Here is a 20,622-nt window from a genome sequence, read left to right as displayed (position 1 = left end):
AAATTTTTGGACCATTTACATATACTGAATTATCTAGTAATCATCTCCACTTGAATGTCACTCATTGATTCACTAAGTACAATGCAGCACCACACACTGATGAGGCTATGTAAGGAATAATCTCTAGTCTCAAGAAGCTACTGGTCCATCCTTCTGTCATCCCAGAAGACAAAAGAGAATCAGCCATTGCCAGCACAATCTGAAAGTGGACATAAATAAAGCGAGTAAGACAGTCACTGCTAGTCCTCCAACATCTGTTTCTCCATTTCTTTCATAGCAATAGGATTTCTAGCTGGGCATGGCTGACCTAAATAAAGACTGCGTTTCAGCCTCCTTTGCAGCTAGGTTTGGCCAGGTGACTAGTTCACAACAATGAGATATAAGGAGAAGTGTTGCTCAGCAGCTTCAGGGAATCTCTCTTAAGAGATAGTAGGACCGTCCTGCCTTATGGAATGCAGATGCGATGGCTGGAGCTCCATCTTAGACCTCAGCAGTGGAAGAGAAGCTAAAAGGAGCTCAGTTTTTGAGAATTTCTTGGTGCTAAGTCAAGATAGTAGGTGTAGATGTCTCTTTCTGGGAGAGTGATTCTCTTAGAGATATGCCCTCACCCCCACCATCCACCTATTAATGATGGGGAGGAAATAAAATAAAATTAGATCTTTTCTTATACAACTTGAACTGTTAAAATGAGAAAAAGAGCATATGAAGGTAATCAAGAGATGGGAGGAAATATGTTGACTCAAAATAAAATCCAAACTTGCCATTATTTTATATAACGCCCTCCATGCTCTAGCTTCTGCCTTTCTCACCAGCTCATGAAGCTAACTAACAGTGAGGTCTTTGAGAATAGGTTTTGTATCCTAATTGTCTCTGTAAACCTAGGACCTGTAAATTCTATATGCTGAAAAACAAATTATTTTCTTTCAAAGAATTTTCTGTTACACCTGAGGCAGTACTGATAATATATATGAAAATGATTTGTACACTATTATGGTTTCCATTTGCTGTTGAACGGAACTTTTTCAGCACTCTTCTAACTTACTTAAATATATTAATCAAATCAAAGCAATGTACAAGAATAAGTGAAAAGAGTTTTGAAAGTAAAAAATAATGTCTTGGTTTGAAGGCATAAAATGAATCTGGGTAATGGAAGCAATAAGCATTACTCACTTTATGACACTTTTACAGAAACTGCTCTAAATATAAGTTAAGCGACCCTGGAATACTCTTGGACTAATAAGAATTTGTTCTGTGAACTAAAGTACAAATATTTGAATCAGGTGCACCAAAACAAACATGAAAACATCACTTACTGGTCCCACAAACCCCAACAATCCCGACCGGATGAACGGTACATCTCCAACAGGAGAGCCGGCAGAATTCACTGGAATCACCTAAAAGGCAAAAGAAAGTGAAAACGTTAGCTTAAAAAAAAGAAGCATTTAATTTTTTAAATGTCTTTTAAGAACTTTTAAACAGTAATACATGCTTGTTGAAAACTAAAATTATATACATAGTGAACCCAGGAATCCTACCGCCTTAAGAGATAACAAACATTTATAATTTGTTGTTTATCTCTCTAGACTTTTAAGATTCATAGAACAATATATTGAGACTTTTTTTAAGGGATCATAATACACACTGTTTTGTAACTTGCTTTTTTCACGTATTATGTGTTTCACATAGTGTATGTATTTTGGATCCCTTTTCAAGTTGGTAATAGTAAATCTATCTCCCTTTGTATAAGAATTCTATAATATACCATCACAGTGGTGATGACATAACATAGTGTGTGGAGTCAGATAAAAATTCAATGTCTGGCTTTGCCATTTACTAGTCATGTGGGTCTTGAGGAGGTGCCTACATTTCTCTAAACCTCAGTTTCTTTGGCTATAACTCGGAACTCCCAATGCCTCTCACAGGCTTAGGGTAAAGATCAAGGGAATGTAAACAGATTTGCAGACATCAGCACAGTGCCTGGCCCAGAGTCTGTACTCAAGAAACCATCAGACTTAGGACTATTAGAATGTAACCAGTCTTTCTGGCTAGGTAGGTCACTCTAATTTTTCACTATTACTAACCGTGCTTTATTGAATACTGCTGTACCTATTTCTGTGCATTTGTACAAAGGCCATCAGTCTTTTCAATTTTAACAGGCTGTCCTACAAAACCATCATAGCAATTTACACTCTACCAATATCATATTAGAATGCTTTCCCTATACTTTGGCTAATATATGTTAACAATTTTCCCAAACTTTGCCAATCTGGTAGGAAAAAAAAAGAAATCCCACTGTTACTTTAACTGCATTTCTTTATTACTAACACAGATGAATTTCTTTTCCTTTGCTTATCAGCCATTTGTATTTCTTTAGTGAATAGCCTAGTCAGGTCTCCTGTCTATTTTTTCTATTTGACTGGATGTTTCCCTTTAATTTTTAAGATTTCTTTCTTTTATATAGGGAATAACTATAACAAGACCTAACATTTATTAAATGCTTATCGTGTGCCAGGCACAGGTGTAAATACTTTAGAAATAATCAAGAAAACCCTGTGAGACAGAATATTTTCATTTTGCAGATGAGAAAGTGAGGCATGGAGAGTTTCATTTGCCTCATATCAATAGTAAGTGATGACAATGGAAAATTAGTTATTTGTATTCATATGTGTTACAAAGTTTTTCTCACCAAAGCTTTTTTTCCTTGGTCACACCAAGAGCTTAATTCCCCAACTAGGAGTTGAATCCGGCTCTCCACAGTGAAAGAGAGGTGTCCTAACCAATGGACCAGCAGGGAATTCCCTACCAGTAGTTTATTTTTAAAACTCACTTTTATCTTCTAACCAGCCATTTTTAGATCTTTTTTCTAGTGAAGTATTAACCACACTAGAAAATTCTCATAGGGTTTAAATGTAAAAATGCAGTAAGAAAAATATTAGAAAAATTTTAATCTGCAAAATCAATGCAATAGTTTTCTTATTTTTTGGTTAGGATTTTTATTCCACTTCACTGTCATTAAATTCCTACTGCAGATTTCAAAATTTCTTCATCACTATGGACCTAGAAGCTTAGTATTAAATCTGAGAATTTTGGCTAGGCACTTGCCCTCATAGGGGAACATATTAAAATATTATTAGTAACTTCAAACACTGCTTGAGAATCTTATTTAGTGCAATGAAGAAAAACTCAGATGGAAACATATGCAGTTCAAGCACTTAAGAGAGAAATAAGGTGAGATTGGAATTAGTAAAATGTATATACCCTTAGCAAAGATAGTCGCCTGTGAAAATAAGCCAAGAGAATGGCAGTGAACATGTGCTTTAAGAGTTTATGAATTGGTCACAACTTGTTTTTTGCTTTGTTTTCTTTTGTTGTTGTTGTTGTGGTCACAATTTTTGAAGGTAAGCCAAGAATGTAGTAGTGATGATGATGATGATGGTAATAAAAGATGGTATTAAATTTAATTTAGTAATAAATTACTTAAAACAATTTTTAAATATTTTATAATTTCTATCATATCATTTTAGGCTGTGTAAACATAGATGATGGAACCTTTTTCAGCCACCACACCACACATAAAGATAAGATTCTCCTGCCATTTACACCTATTATTACATAATTACATGTGCTGATTTTTATATGGGATGGCAGACAGATGTGCCATACCATAGTGAGACTAAGAACCACTTGTCTGGATTAACAGCAAAGTGAAAGTGTTAGTCGCTCAGCCGTGTCTGACTCTTTGCAACCCCATGGACAGTACCCTGTCAGGCTCCTCGGTCTATGGAATTCTCCAGGCAAGAATACTGGAGTGGGTTGCCATTCCCTTCTCCAGAGGATCTTCCTGACCCAGGGATCGAACCTGAGTCTCCTGCATTGCAGGCGGATTCTTTACCATCAGAGCCATCAAGGAAGCCCAAAGGGGAAGCTAAAAGAACTGAAAACCGGCAGTGGTCATATAAACCCTATTTAATGTGAAGGGAACATGGCCCACAAACTGGAGTTCTCTGTTCCCTAAAAGGAAGCCTGAGGCAGGTTAATCCCAGTTAGGAAATACAGACAATTAATCATGCCTGTTCTGATTTCCAGGCTCACCAGGCAGACTTTCATTACAATTTGGCTTCACATGCAGAACTGCCTGCAGAAAAATGATGCGCTAGTTTCACTGAAAAATGAGCTATTTGAGGAGTTTTGGGGTTTTCCTGACGTACCACAAGCATGGAAAATGGTGCCAGACACGCAGAAGGCACTCAATAAATATTTCTCTCACTGAAAGACTGAATAATCAGAGCAATCTGCCCCTGTGACAGACCAGGTTTTCATTTTTCATTAGGAAGCTGGCATTCCAATTTACATCCATCTATTTTTTGTAATTAATTTTTATTGGAGCACATTTGCCTTAATACATCAGTCTTTCCAAGCTTGGCTAACCTGAGTCTACTCTTGAAAGATGAATCCATTCTCACTGCACTCTCAGAATTAAACCTTGGGGCTTACAGGACTTTCCTGGTAGTCCAGTGGTTAAGAATCCACCTGCCAATGAAGGCGACGTGAGTTTGATCCCTGGTTCGGGAAGATTCTACATGCCATTCTAAGCCCAGGAGTTGCAACTACTGAGCCCACGCACCCTAAAGCCCATGCTCTGCAACAAGGGAAGCCACGACTATGAAAAACCCAAGCACTGCAAGTAGAGAAAGCCCATGTGCTGCAATGAAGACCCAGAGTAGCCAAAATTAATTAATTAATGTATAAAGCTCAAACCATGGGACACTGACCAGGGTGTTTCCGTGAGAACTCTTACTTTTTAAGAGATAAACAAGAACACTTTCTGCGTGCCAGGTGCTGGTCTAAGCACTCTATAAACATTAACTCATTTGGTTCTCACCAACAATCCTGGGGTAGATACTATGATTACTCAATTTTAAAGAGAAGGAAAGTGGGCAGAGAGGTTAAGCAGTTCACCCAGGGCTGGCTAGGCCGTGGCTCTCAGGGCTGGAGCCCGAGCACCCCGCCTCTGGAGCACATACTCCCAACTGCTACATGGTCTATTTCCCATCAGCCAGCTCAGCGGCCATAGCTGACCCTACATTCTCCCCATGCAACGTGAACATCAAGTACCTCAAATGTGTTTTTGGTCACCCCAGCAAGCCCAAAGTACATCATGCCTCCTGTCCTGGAGCTGACACAGATTTCTCCAATTTCATCTGTTTTGCAGAGTTGAGGAGGTCCATCGGGTTTCACAATGCACATCATCCCTAGGGTACAGAAAACACAGTCAAGGAACAGCCTGGAAAACCTTCACAAAAACAGCCTCATCCTAATGAACCCAGGAAAGTTTCCCATTTATCGAGCAGCATTAAGTTAGAATACCAAATAGGAATGTTAAAGAGAGACCTGACACTGTATAGGTATATCTGAAATTTCCATCTTTTGGTCCTGAAGGTAATTTTTTAAATTCAGCAAACAAAACATACAATAGATGCAGACTGAAGCTTTTAAAGACTGACATTAAAAATGACTGCAAAGTCTGAAGAAACGGGTTAAATTAATTTACCCTTACACAGATCAAACTCAAACACACAGGAAGCAGAGTACTCTAACTTTCTGTCGGCCCAACATCTTGGTAACTATAGTGAAAAACCAGACTACTTTAGTATCACTCTAGTGTTTAGCTACCCATGTGAACAACTGTAACTGAAACATTCACAATTAAATCACCCAATTCTGCTGGAAGGTAAGACTCTTACAAAGAGTCTAAGTATTAAATTTTGGATTCCTGGTTTTGGATCGCATTTCATCAGCCTCCGCTATCTCTAAAGACACATCTTATGAAAAGCAAATGGCGCTCCTGAGAACTCACCCCCAGGCATCACATGGCCCACATCCTGAACAGTCAGTGCTGAATTTTTATCTTCAGTGTTGACCCGTATTACCCCATAGCTCAATCCATTCATGGAGAGAATGGCTCTTCCTGGCAAAGGGGCCCCTGGAACTCCAGGTCTGAAGACAAAATAAACTTATCAAATTTGTCAAATTAAAAGCTATTAAGAGAAAAGTATGAACATGGAAGAAAGAAAAATTTCCTTTGGCTACCACACAAACAAAAATCCTCATTTTTTCTACTAAAAATCTGCCAATACTTGCAAAGCATGGGGGAAAAGTAAAATTTAATTGGTTGTTAAGAATATATTGGCTTGAGGACTTCCCTAGTGGTCCAGTGGTTAAGACTTCATGCTCCCAATGCAGGGGGCATAGGTTCAATCCTTGGTCAGGGAACTAGATTCCACTTGCCACAACTGAGACCTTCTGCTGCCAAATAATAAATAAATAAATAGTTTACTAAAAGAACATATTGGCCTGAGTGTACTACTGTACAGGTAGTATCCACATGTAAGCTATGATCAAGTACATTTCTTGTCTAAGATACTAAGGATTCTGAAGAGAGAAAAAGAACTAAATTCACAAATAGAAGATGAGAACAGCTGAAATAAAATTTCAGTTTCCTAGTTACACTTAGGGCAATAGTAGGAATAATAAATGAGATGCTTCAAACTGCTTTACAAAGTCATCTTCATTTTCAGGCTTATGAAGCAGAAAATTAGACCTCACCCCTTTGTCACCACCCAGTCAACTCTGCACATTTGATCAGAGATGTAACATCCATCAAGAGCACCAACATTCTGAACGATACCTGCGGATTGCGACAGTCATGGCTTCGGCAGAAGTAGCACATGGACAGATGGCCTCAGGTTTCAGACCATGGCTTTGGAACAGACTCAGGAAGGCATCACAGGATGACACGGACCCTGAGGAGTTGAAACAGATGAACTTGAAAGCTTGAAAGTCTGATTTTCATTACTGCAGGAAACTGGTAAAGAACAGAAAGCTGACACATCTGTACATCATTTGTGTGAGTGTATGCTCAGTCGTGCCCAACTCTTTGTGACCACATGGACTGTAGCCCACCAGGACCCTGTCCATGAGATTTTTTCCAGGCAAGAAAACTGGAGTGGGTTGCCATTCACTTCTCCGGGGGATCTTCCTGACCCAGGGATTGAAAATGCATTTCCTGCGTCTTCTGCATTGGCAGGCAGATTCTTTACCACTGAGCCACCTGGCAAGCCATTAATTCTGTGCAAGTATTTTACTGCGTCTCTGAGGTGGTTGACAGGTTTCAAGGACAAACAAATGCTTGTCCAGCCCATGAAAGGTCACTGACACTATTTAAAGTTACAGCGTGGAATACGGCTGCTCCTACTGAACTGCCCAATCAATAGCAGAGGTGTACTGCAGGCAACAGGCAGCTGGTTTGGAAGTAAGCAACTCTTCCTGAAGCCACTGCTCCATTGTGGCCAGTGCATTACTAATATTCTGGCTCAGCGCCATCCTTTTCGTGTACTCACTAACTTGTTTCTTTTTAAGGTCAGTCCCAGGCTTGTGTTTTATACCAGAATGATCACTGTGACTGCTGACAAAAGTTCACTGATGGCAAAGAACACAGTAGTGTCTGATGCTCCACCTGAGTCTACCCTATGGAGGCTCAGGATGTTTGTGCTTGTTGGGAAAAGGAGGCAACACAGTAAGGTCTCTAAAAGCTTTTGTGAACTCTTCTGATTTGCTGACAGGGAATTTATATAAAGTCCAGACACTTGGTTATAGTAAGTTATTTCCTCATTGCTCTTTTTAGTTACATGACAGAGAAAGGATCTAAGTGAGTGAGAACAGAGTGCTTTTCAAAGCTTATAGATCCATCAAATGATGAACGACTACATGAAATGTAATATATCTATACAAAGGAATATTTTATGGCAGTATAAAGGAATAAAGTCCAGACATAGGCTACAACATGGAGGGACCTTGAAAATATGCTAAGTGAAAGGAGTTGGTCAGAAAAAACCACATATAGCATGACTACATTTATGTGAAATGTCCAGAAGAGGTAAATATATAGAGACAAGGAGTAGATTAGCAGTTGCCCGGGGCTAAGGGACAGAGGATGGGAAATGGGAAATGACGCCTAATGGGTATGGGGTTTCTTTTGGGGATGATGATGTTCTAAATTCAGGTCAGTAGTGATAGTGTTATAACTCTATGAACATGCTAAAACCACTGAACTGTATTCTAAATGGGTGAGTTTTATGATATGTGAATTCTCTCTCAATACAGATGTTTAAAAACAAAAAAATTGCTTATGGAAAGGGGACGAAAACCTCAACTACCAAAGGAAAGGCTATTCCCAGATTGACACTCCAGAAATACTCACAAGGATTAGCTCCATCCGTCACAATCAACATCCGGAGGGAACTCAAGCTCACATCTCTTTGGTCCCGATGAGCCATCATAGCCCAGTGCAAGTCTCGGCATTTCACTAGAGCCACCTTGGCTATAAATGCAAAAGGGGTAAAGTTAATACACATGTGCTAAATCTGGTAGATATTAATATGCTACAGTAAAAACATTTTCATTTGTTTTAGGAATCATGAATTGCACTTAAGAGAAAATAAGAAAGGTCTCAAAGAAATGATGCCAGGTGCTCTGAGGCGGCAGTGACTGACGGACACATGACTACCTTGCTCACAGAGACCTACAGATGGGCCTCATACCCAAGCCAAGGAAGGATCGAACACCAGAGCATCCAATAAATCTAATTCAGGCTCAGATTCACACACAGTCATCTCCGTTCTTCAGAAAGGACACCAACTGAGATGAACTAGACAGCATATCTAATCTTATAGTAACCAAATTCTAAAATCTGTTAAGGTTCCAAGGCATAGAAGTATGTCTCTACAAGACCAATTTGAAAAGCCCTGAAATCTCCAACAGTCACATAATTAAAGCTTAGATGCTATGTGTAACTACCTTTGTGAGCATGTACTCTTTGGACCCAAGAGAGAGGGCAGGTCTTCATAACAGAGTAGGGTACACTAATTGTATGCATCTTATTCATTACATTCTGAAAAGCAAAGAAAGATAAAAGTAATCAATATCTAATACACACTTAGCATTTTAAAACTGAATTGATACTCTGTTAACAATTTTAACCATATTATACTCAAACACTAATGCTCTTTGAAAAAAGTCTAAAATATTAACTATAAAGTTGAAGCCTCCTTTGCTACCTATTCTCAAACCTGATTCCCTCCTCTCCTCCTCAGAGATAATCACTGTTAAGAATCTGCCATGGATCCTTCCATTCATGTTTATAGGTATCTATATATATATTCTTCCCCACAGAAATAGAAAAGTGTTTTTAACATGAAAGGCAACATACTATACATGTATCTGCCACTTGCCTTTTTTTTTCACTTAAATTGTGTTAGAGCTAAATCTATGCATATTTGTGTAAGTGTTAGTCACTCAGTCGCGTCTGACTCTGTGACCCCATGGACTGTAGCCTGCCAGGCTCCTCCGTCCATGGGATTCTCTAGGCAAGAATACTGGAGTGGGTTGTCATTTCCTTCTCCAGGGGATCTTCCCAACCCAGGGATCAAATCTGCGTCTCCTGCATTGCAAGCAGATTCTTTACCGTCTGAGCCATGAGGGAAGCCCGAAACATAATGAAATCTACTCTATCAGTGTAAGAGATCTATATATGTTTTTAACCCACTGCACAGTATTTCATAGTATGACTATACCAAGTTTACTTAGGTATTTCCCTATTGTTGACAAACTTTTTACAATCACAAACAACATTTCAAGGAACATATTTATACTCATTTCCCTAGCACGTGCACAAGTGTTTCTCTAGGGTAGGTACCGAAAAGTTGTACCACTGAGTCACAGGATGCGTGCTTTTTAAACCGAACAGACAACTGCCAACTGCCCTCCAACCCTGTAAGTGCCTTCCTTCAACATGCTTATGCAAGCATAAGCACATACTACATACCACAAAGGGCTGGGTCTTCCAAAGCAGGAAAGCAAAGTTTACCTGTCACTTACAGGAGATCCTGCCTAGACCTGTTAGGTGTTTGGGTAGATGGAACTGAACAATCTGAGAGGGTCATGCAATTTGGTGTCTCTCCTGCCGAACACACCCAGGACTCCCGTCCCCAAAGAGATCCAGCCTTGGTACTTAGACTGGCCATTGTGTGCACCACCTAAGCGGTCCAAAGATACCAAAATACCATTGCAAACCTCTTTTTCCTCCCTCCCCCAAGCTTCCAGTTATGGTGACAAACTTGGATTTCAGGGGAAGAATGGTGTTTATAACCAGTTCTTCACACATGTCCCTATCTTGCTCTGTGTATCACAGAGAGAAGATCCTAACTCCTCACAAGGGTTTCTTAATTCTGATTTAAAAAAAGGGGGGTAGGGGAATGGGAAGGACTTCAGAGAAGAGCTAGAAAGTATGTATGGCTCAAGGAATAAGGCTTTTACTAATCTGAGGGATCCTGGGAGAAAAGGGAAACACTCTTCTTCCCTGGGCTTCATTTCCTACTCTTTCTTAGTCTCCTGCAATGTGTGAGGAAGTTGGACAAGACACTCTCAAAGGTCCTGAGGGTCCTGTATCTCTTCTCTCCTCCCTCCTAATCAAAATGCTCCATAAGAAACTTTTCCCACTTGAAATGCCTCCCTCCATTTTCACCCTCCCAAAAATCTCTATATGACTATGCTGCTGCTGCTAAGTCACTTCAGTCATGTCCGACTCATGACCATAGACGGCAGCCCACCAGGCTCCCCCGTCCCCGGGATTCTCCAGGCAAGAACACTGGAGTGGGTTGCCATTTCCTTCTCCAATGCATGAAAGTGAGAAGTGAAAGTGAAGTTACTCAGCCGTGTGCAACTCTTAGTGACCCCATGGACTGCAGCCTACCAGGCTCCTCCGTCCATGGGATTTTCCAGGCAAGAGTACTGGAGTGGGGTGCCATTGCCTTCTCTGCTATATCACTATATCCTACTCATTTCTCAGTCCAATTCAACTGTTACCTCTTTTATAAAAATTGAGACCGTAGCTGGGAGGAAGTCACCTTTTTCTAACTCCCTTCGCATGGTACCTGTTCCTCTCCTGTGGAAAGGAGCCTGATCTACCTTGTTTACAATATTCCTTCATTGCAACATGGACTCATTCAAGCATTCTGTCCAACAGAAAGTTAGGTATTATTAACCACAGCTTCAAAGTCCTAGATATATTTAGGTAATCTTTTCTTCAGAAAAGAGAAGAGGTAACTCAAACAGAGTTCTTTGAAAAACATATAGTCACAGATAGAATATTTTAAGCTTTGAGCTATCATATTAGATATTTTAAAAATTTTGGATCCTAAGTTCCTCTACATACTATTACATGAAGGGTATGACCAACCACACAATGAAGAAAAAACAGAATTACATTCTCCTTTAAAAAAAAATTACCATTCGTATCACAAAATTAAATTCCCCTGGAAAATACTACTGATCTTTCGGCAGCTTAAATTTCATACAGACACGGTGAGATGCTGTGGTTTCACAGTACACACAATGATCTGAATCATAAGTACAATCAAGCTCTTGATTCCGTGTAGCTTACCGCAAACATGCCATGCCACAGCCCAGCATCCTTCTTAAAGTCTAGAACATTTACCACTGTTTCTCCTGTAACAGGAAAAAAACATAAGGAAATTATCTTTAGTTTAAGTAGCAAAATTCTGTCACTTGCCTCTATTAAACAACCGACTTTGTACTTTTAAAAAGCCACTAAAAGCTCTAAGGGTCTTCTGATCACATGAGGGTCCCCTCAAACTGGCTGGGGAAGTGATCATAGGGTGACACGGTCACAGATGACACAATGAATTTGGAATTCCTTGACTTAGGCACTGTCTTTGAGATAATAATTTTTTCCAAATTATATAAGGATCACATGTTTGTTTCAGAAGTTTCACAAGCATATGTAGAAAATTATACTTCCTAGAGAAAATAAAAAATGGTGGTATATGTATAAATCTATATATCGTATCTATATGCATGCACATATGCTTCTAAGCTTATATACTTGTATAGAAATAGATATCTGACAACAAAATTGGCATAAACTGCTCTGTATCTGATTTGTTTCCACTTAATGATATACTGAAACAATCTTTAAGAACCTGAGTTTTGAAACCTCAGATTATAACCCAGTATATGACTATACGATAATTCAATCAACTCCTTTTGATATTTTGATTGATTTTATTATATATATATACTTTTTAACCAAACAAGAATGTGGCTGTATAATGCTGCCATAAGGAGCATGTATTAACTTGTTTCATTCTATGAAAAATAAATAAAACACTAAAAGAATTAATATTGTGAAGAACATTCTAAGGGAAATCATCATTATGCGTATCTATCAACACATCTAAAGTCCAACAATCCAGAATACATTTTGTGTTTTAATCTGTGCTTTTTGGTAGCAGAATTTCTTTGATTCTAACTCCAAACTTACAGCTGGTGACAGCTCTATATGCATGGGGAGAGGAAGGTACCTGACATTCCACAGCTAATAAACACATGGATTTAATTAGCTCTCTATTTCTGTACTCTAGAAATCATTCTTTACATATTTGGTTTGCCCAGAATTTTCGTTCCTTTAAATTACAGCATATTTGTGAAAAAGAAGAAAGCAAAAGCGAGCCAAGAATGTGTCTTAGAACATTTCCCTCTGAATGCGGTCATTAACTGGAGTCCAGTCACCGAGCAGAGGGCTCGCAGTCACAGAGATCTGAGCTCACAGTGCAGCCAGTCACGGGGTGAAGTCTGACCTTCAGAATAATTGCAGGCCTGGGACAGAGCTTGGCAGTGAGACAGCATTGCAAGGCGGGACACTGTAACTCCCATTACACTCCCTTCTTTGCTTGTTTTATACTAGGAGAAAAAAACCACAGAAAACAAAAACACAAGAAACAATAAAATGGGTTATTTCAAATGACAAAACTAGAATCCATAAATGAGACCTAGAAAAACCATGACAATGGGCTGAATTTAACACTTCATATAAATATCTGAGGCTAGGCAACTGGGCCCGAAACTTCAATCACACAAAGACAGAACTAGGGAATGACAAAGCTCAACAAAAGCAGGTGTGAAAAATTCTTCAAAGTTTAATTAGTTAATTAGTTAATCAGCGTGAAGTGGCTGCTAAAGCAGCTGAAACAAACAAGTGACTCGGGCTGCATTAACAGAAGCACAGCATCAAATACACAGCAAGCAGAGCCAAAGGCATGTTAGTCTATCAGCGGCTCCTGGCGGGGAGCGGAGCCTGGGAAACGGCCTATTCACGCCTCCAGACCAGTCAGCTGTAATTTCGCTTTTACCTCGAAGCTGCTCGATCCTCCTCAAGTTGCTTTTTACCAAGATCAGTCACTTTTTATTTTATTGTTAAATCAAAAGCATATATTGCACACTTCACTGTATCAGACCTTTCTGTAATTTCTGACACCTTTCTTGACACTTTGTCCTTTCTTGGTTTTTGTGATATTCCTCTTTCCTGTTCAACATTCTCTCTCTCCCTTCCCTTCACTCTCTCTGCTCATCCTTTGAATGCTGGCATTCCCTGAAAGTCCTGTTCTTCCTCCTCTTTTTTCACTTAAAAAAAATTTATTTATTTATTTTTGGTTGCACTGGGTCTATGTTGCTGTGCACCGGCTTTCTCTAGCTGCAGAGAGTGCGAGTTACTCTCTAGTCGCAGTGTGTGGGCTTCTCTTGCGAGTTACTCTCTAGTTGCAGTGCGGGCTTCTCTTGTTGCACAGCACAGGCTCTAGGTGCACAGGCTTCAGTGGCGGCAGCACACAGGCTCAGCAGTTGCGGCACGTGGGCTCAGCAGCTGCAGCTTTGGGCTTTAGAGCACAGGCTCAGTAGTTGTGGCATATGGGTTTAGATGTTCAACAGCATGTGGAATCTTCCCAGACCAGGGATTGAACCCAGGTTCCCTGCACTGGCAAGCAGACTCTCATCCACTGTATCACCAGGGAAGCCCTCTTTTCACTTCTATCCATCAGGGTACCACACTCCTGATGACTCTCAATTCTCTATCTCCAGCTCAGACCTCTTTCCAGAGATTCAGACTTGGAGGGTCAATTCTTCACCATGACTGACCCATAGTCCCATGAAACCCAATGTAACCAACACCACCTCTCCACCCCTCACCCATGAAAACTTTTCTTGCCATCACTTTAAAAAAAAATTAATGTATTTATTAGGCTGCACCAGTATTAGCTGCGGCACACAGGATCTTCGATCTTTGCTGTGACATGTGGAATCTCTAGTTGTGGCATGTAAACTCTTAGTTGCGGCATACACTGGGAGAGTGGAATCTTAGCCACCAGACCAGCAAGGAAGTCCCTCTTGCTGTACTTTCTATAAGGACACTTGAAACCCACTAGCAATGTCCTACGGATAATAAGAGGATTCCAATGAAAACTGCAAGTTCTTTCAGAACAGCAGAAGCTTGGAAATGTATAGGACAGTAGTTCTACATGCAGGTGGATTCTTTACCAACTGAGCTATCAAGGAAGCCAGGGCTCACGGTTGGGGGCATTTTTTCCCAAAATCTTTTTTTTTTTTTTTTAATAATTTATGGATGTTTATTCATTAATTTAGCAAATAGTTGTTGAACATTTACTAACACTGTCTCAAGCAAGATGCAGAGTACTTGAGGGCACAATTTTTAGAGTGCAACAGACGGGAATCTGAGTTCCAGCTCTGTCATTTTTGAGTCAAAGTTTTTAGACAAACGTTTGGCTGGTGACTCAAGTTAGTTTGAGTCTTAGTCTTCTTAGCTACTAAGCAGGTTTACTAACAGCCCCCTCACCCCACCACCTCACAGGGTACTTGTGAGGATTGACTGAGATACTGCATTTAAAGCACTTGGCCTGGTGCCTGGTATGCAGTAGGACTTAATCTCTCAACTGGATTATGTCATCAATCAATCACGCAACCACAATAACCTTCAATACCAAACACTCCAGCCATCTGTTTCTTCTTGCTCTTCATCTGTTAAATTTGTTCTTTTCAAGCACAGCTATTTTTCCTCCTCATTTCTTCAGTCTCTCACTTCCCCCCTCACCCCTACCACTCCCATCCCCAAAGCAGCAGAGAAATACCTCCGCTAGTAAATCATTTATTAAACCTCTGAACTTCTTAAAGTCTTCTGTAACCTTCTTACATGACAAGGGTCAATTTCTTTGTTGTCATTCTCATGAATAGGTAGTTATGCTCAAAATAATTGGGACAGAAGGGCCATTGGAAAGCATCTTATGGGGCAAAAGATGGCAATCTAACAAACCAAGGGGACCTGCTAACATTAAAACTGCAAAAAGTTAGTTTTAAATTTTATGGGACCTCAACCAAAGCCAAAGGAAAAGCCAGAATGTATGTCCCAGACTTGGGACTTACCTCAATGTATGCTGGCTCTGTGCTAGCAGGTGAGATGAGGGGCTGCCAGTCCTTAGGTGGCTTTGAAAGGTACTTGGAATCTGTTACAACCCATTTGAGCCGGGGCCAACCTAAACCAAACCCAAAATAAAAATTGAATTGCCTAAGCCATCAGAAAAGGAATTCACAATGAATTGGCCATTTTAAATATCAAGAGATCAAATCAAGATCATTTTATAACCAAGAAAATACCTCATTTAGTGTTTAGTGATAAATCATCAGACATTTATACCTTCTTTCAAAAGCACAACCGTTCCATATGCTAACACCAGGCCTTGACATTACCTCAACAACTGGGAGGTCCATTTGGCAGTGGAAGTCCACTGAGGTTAGTGGTCTATCCTCTGTCTCTACATGTAGCATTTAGTTTTAGTGAACAGAGTGGTAGCTTTTCCAACCATCAGCATAAAGGTTAAGAGTGTGGGCTGTGGAATCAGACAGATTTGGGTTCAAATCGCTGCTCTGCCATATATTAGCTGTGACTTTGGGCAAGTTACTTAACCTCTCTGTGTCTCAGTTTCCTCACCTGTAAAATGGGGATAATAATGGTACCTACTTCATAAGACTGTGAGAATTAAATAAGAAAATATGTTAAATACTTAGCTACTATTAAATTAAAACACTAATTAAAGCACTCAGCATTAGTTTTTAACTGATAAATCAGGTGCAAATATTACCAACCTTTAAATTGTACGATTTCTCCATTCTGAGTTTTTGGCAATCCCTTTAGACAAACCTCACTGGTAAGAGCTAAGGCAATACCACAGCTTCCTAGCAAGAAGCCAATCTGCTGCCCCCCAGCATCCTGTGGAGAAAAGATAATGAACATGGTAGGGGAGCGAACGTGAGCATACCCAAGCCCAAAATCTGACACTTAGTAATGCTCTGGCACTTGCGCAATACATTCATGAAATCCCCCTGATATCTGGCAACTGTCAAAATCTAGTGACAATATGTTCTTCCAAATAACTGCTACAGCACAATGATTTCCTGAGTGCAAACCATGTTTCATTAATCTGACGCTGCTAACGATGAATTCCACCAGCCAAATGTGGCCATTTTACTCAAAGGTCAGCAATGCTCCTCTTCTAAATTAATCTCAGGAAATGAAATAAAAGTGAACATGGTTAAGTTGTCCTGACCTAGCCATAACCTCAAATCCAAAAAGAAAGCAATTCAGGTCAGAACAAAATAAATAATATAAATGGACACCAAATGTCCAAATTTACAATGAAAGTAAATGGACAATTATACCCAAGTTCATATACTTCTTCTTATTCTATTTTAAAGGAGGTAGATTTAAGCCTTACAACAGCAGTAGAGAAATAAAACCAAAAGATACAGCCTAAAGCATTTCCATTAAAATGTCATCTTAAAAGTATCATTATGAACCCACATAAACACTGCCAACTTAATAATTTAAGAACAACCCTATGATTTCCTGACCAATCTAAAGATATTTTCTTCTATCAACCAGAGTTTCAGGGATGCTACTCATTTTGTTTTTTATTCCTTTCAGAAAAAAAATTCTTTTCTTGTAAATCTACAGTTTCCACCATATTTGTCTTTACCATCAACTCTCAATAATAAACTGCATGAGAAAATTAAAGTCAAACAGCTCATGGAGAAATCACTTGGTAAAACTTTGACATTTGCTACATATGCTTCATTTTAGTAGGGCTGATGTGTTGCCAAAGTAAATTCTATATCCCAGAGTAGTAACACAACATCACTGCATCACACTTGGACTTAACAGAAATCTTAGATGTTAAGGAAAACGCTCGTATAGAAAGATTCCACCTACTAAATGTGGATTACTTACAGTCTCTGAAGCAAGAGTGGGACTCTCTATAAAAGCTAATTGTTGAAAAGTCAAGTATGTCCCCATAATTTTTAAGTGGTATATATATATAATACTATAAAAATTCTATCTTAGTTGGAAACAGGTTATTTTCATGAAACTTGAAAATATTCATAAATAAATTTTCTACAACTTCCCTGTTTCTAGAAAGTGAAGTTAAGTACTTAGGAAAATGGTCAGACTGTTTTAAGTGTTCTGTGGTGTGTCCTTAGACGCTCAGTCATATCTGACTCTTTGGGACCCCATGGACTGTAGCCCACCAGGCTCCTCTGTCCATGGGATTCTCCAGGCAAGAATACGGGGGTAGGTTGCCATGCCCTCCTCCACAGAATCTTCCCAACCCAGGGGCTGAACCCAGGTCTCCTGCATTGCAGGCAGATTCCTGACTGTTTGAGCAGCCAGGGAATCCCCTTTAAGTGTTGTAACTGAGTCAACTGATCCAAGAACCTCGATGCCTGCCATGTTACATCAGGCTACATTCCTCTTAAATCAAGCAGCATTACCTTTCTGGTAAGAGGTACCTCTATCGGCACTGGAATCACTTCTGCCAGGAGACAACCGTAAAAGGCCACCATAAACATGACCGGATCATTGTTGGGGTAAACCAGGGCTACCTAAAAGGCATAATGACATTTAATAAGAGAGGAATAAAAGCAGACCAATGCTTTCAATGTCTCTAAGTAGTACATTTATATATGATATTTATCATGAAGACAGTAAGTCAAACTATTTAATAGCCTAAAGAAAATTAAGTTATTGAGAAGGATGCACAAATCTAAAAGGATCTGACATTCCTACAATTATACAAGGCACAATTTAGAGACTATAATGTAATTTATCATCATCACCATAAGAAATTTTTCACTTAATTCTATTGGTGATTTAGCAATAAACAACTCACCTTAAGTAGTAAGTTAATTACTTACAAAACCTAAGGTAATTTACTTTAGTGCAGGGTTAAAGCAATAAAATAAATGTGATGAATCTCTCTAGAGAGACGAGCATATTAAAGAATAAGTCTTATTTCTCTCATAGATGAACCTACAAGAATGAAAGAACTCAATTACAACCTTAAGCAAACCTAAGGTTTTTTTTTTTTTGGTCACTCAGTCGTGTCTGACTCTTGGAGACCATATGGACTGCAGCCTGCCAGGCTCCTCTGTCCACGGAATTCTCCAGGCAGTGATACTGGAGTGGGTAGCCATTCCCTTCTCCAGGAGATCTTCCCAACCCAGGAATCAAACCTGGGTCTCTCATATTGCAGGCAGATTCCTTACCATCTGAGCCACCAGGGAATTCCCAAATACTTTTTAACAAATTCACTGCATTAGATCCTTACCAATTTAACCAACACTGCAAGTGTTCTAGCAAGAAGGCATTTGGGAGTTTAAGCATCACTGGTAGAAACCTTTATGAATATAAAGTTAATTCACTTAAAAAAGGTAAACAGTGAAACCTCCATAATATGTTCAGACCTGTGATCTCACCTGTAATGCATCACAGGGACAACTAATTCTCCCTAATTTCCTCAAGAGATGCAAAAAGACAGAAGTCATGATCATTGCGGAGCTTGTTACTTGGTTTGGATACTCACAGATTAACATCTGAAACTTAATTATAACACTGGACACCTGTCTTCCCTTCTCTCACTTTCAAATTCTCTTAACTTACTCCCAAGATAAGTTTAATTGGGAACCTTCCAGAGTTCTAAAAAAATACTAACTCCAAAAGACATTTAAACAACCCATTTCCTTCCTGCACACAAGTGTCCATGTCATTAGGAAGACACAAAACTACCTTCTTAGGGTTCAGTGAAGATTATGAAATGCTCACATGTCACACTATTAGTAAAAGTCTACTTTAGCTGCCCTTTGCCATGATGCAGAATTTTTAAAAGGCTAGTTTAGGAGATTCTGTAATCATGAGCCTACTAAGAAGGATTCTGTTGTGTATGCATTGGGTGTTTTATTCTACAACTCCAAATGAAAAGTAATGCTTGATGATTCAAATACTTTTATTTAGAAAGTGTAAAAAACCTCTAAATACTAAATAAAATTTAATGTCACCTTCATTAAAGAAAAAATAATGATGTAAATTTGCTCCTCCTTAGAAGTAACATAACTCTCATCCCCTGTCTACATAAAACCCCAGAAAACTTGTTTTTAAAGTTTTATGGGGCATTTTTCAAAGAAAAATATCAAAGAATAATCTTGATTGCTACTGTTGTTGTCCAAATATTGAAATATTTATTTACAGAAAGATTTAGGTTTCTCTTTATTTTCACTAGTACCTTAAAACAGTATACTGATTAGGAGCTACACAGAAAGAGACATGTGACTATTTTTCAAACTATAAATGCAAGAATTATAACCTGGGTTGGAACCAAATGATTTTCAATTTCTAAGAATAAGTTACATAAATTGTGCTGTTGTACATTAAAACCCAAATGATTTTCAATTTCTAAGAATAACAGTTTTATAAATTGTGCTGTTGTACATCAAAAAAAGTCCAGAATGTGCATGCTAGAAAACAATAAAACATCACCTCCCTAAAAAAGAAAACAACAACAACAATTACCCTATCTCCAGGTTTTAATACAGGTTCATTTTTGGTCCCCAGTTTATTAAGCAGTGTATAGGCCAACTTTAAACTTCTGCTCCACAACTTTCCTGGAAAAAGAAAAGAAAATAATCATGTAGAAAAACACAGGTCTGCTTTAATAAGAAGGCACTCAGTTCACTAGCACAATGAATAAGATATCCGTCACCGGCAAATGATACATTAGACAAGCATCACCCTCTACACACAGAGAGGCCTTCCCCACAAAAACTGCTTTACGTTCACTCTAATTTAGGAAAGCCAGTCTTGTCTGCAAGCAAAAAGGAAACCACCAAAAGCTCACTCTAGACAATATTTCATATTCTTCTCTGATGTAATCTATCTGTAGAATAATTTGATGCAAGCTGATCATACTTAAAAGAAAGGAAACAATTTTTTATCACAAGACTGAAAATCAGAAGACCACTTCTTTCTAAGCCTTTTCTGAAGAACCACTTACATATATGGTATTGAATACTTGAAGTAACTGCAAAGCAGAAGTATGACTCAAATGACTGCATATTCCATACCACTACATTTCAGTGAAATGGAAATTATGTGAAACATGCGGATATATTCACAGATGTTAAATAAACATGTAAAAATCTCACTGCTTTCTTGAAGGGTATATGGATGAGATTAACATACAGGTCCTGAGATGAATGCTAAAAACAACGTTAGGGAGGAAAGTCTATTCTTCCCCTTTTCTTGCTCCTTTTCCCAACCACCTTAGAAATTCTTACTTTAGATTATGAAGAAATTGAAAGAGAAATCAT

At 39.0% G+C, this 20,622-nt stretch overlaps 1 protein-coding gene across 1 annotated transcript in view; it reads right to left on the bottom strand.

Moving 5' to 3' along the window:
• DIP2B (DIP2 disco-interacting protein 2 homolog B (Drosophila)) overlaps positions 1 to 20,622 on the bottom strand; it is a 232,157-nt gene that overhangs the window by 38,410 nt on the left and 173,125 nt on the right. Inside the window, 12 exon segments of the mRNA XM_010857815.1 lie at positions 1,314 to 1,394; positions 5,116 to 5,252; positions 5,858 to 5,997; positions 6,689 to 6,803; positions 8,261 to 8,380; positions 8,857 to 8,950; positions 11,501 to 11,565; positions 12,717 to 12,819; positions 15,349 to 15,458; positions 16,069 to 16,192; positions 17,752 to 17,862; positions 19,826 to 19,917. Coding sequence (XP_010856117.1) covers positions 1,314 to 1,394; positions 5,116 to 5,252; positions 5,858 to 5,997; positions 6,689 to 6,803; positions 8,261 to 8,380; positions 8,857 to 8,950; positions 11,501 to 11,565; positions 12,717 to 12,819; positions 15,349 to 15,458; positions 16,069 to 16,192; positions 17,752 to 17,862; positions 19,826 to 19,917 — 1,292 coding nt within the window.

The sequence above is a fragment of the Bison bison genome, unplaced genomic scaffold, assembly GCF_000754665.1.
Source record: "Bison bison bison isolate TAMUID 2011002044 unplaced genomic scaffold, Bison_UMD1.0 scf7180017864383, whole genome shotgun sequence".
NCBI classification, from domain to species: Eukaryota; Metazoa; Chordata; class Mammalia; order Artiodactyla; family Bovidae; genus Bison; species Bison bison.
Note: the sequence above shows the minus strand (reverse complement) of the source record. Positions and strands in the feature narration are given on the sequence as shown.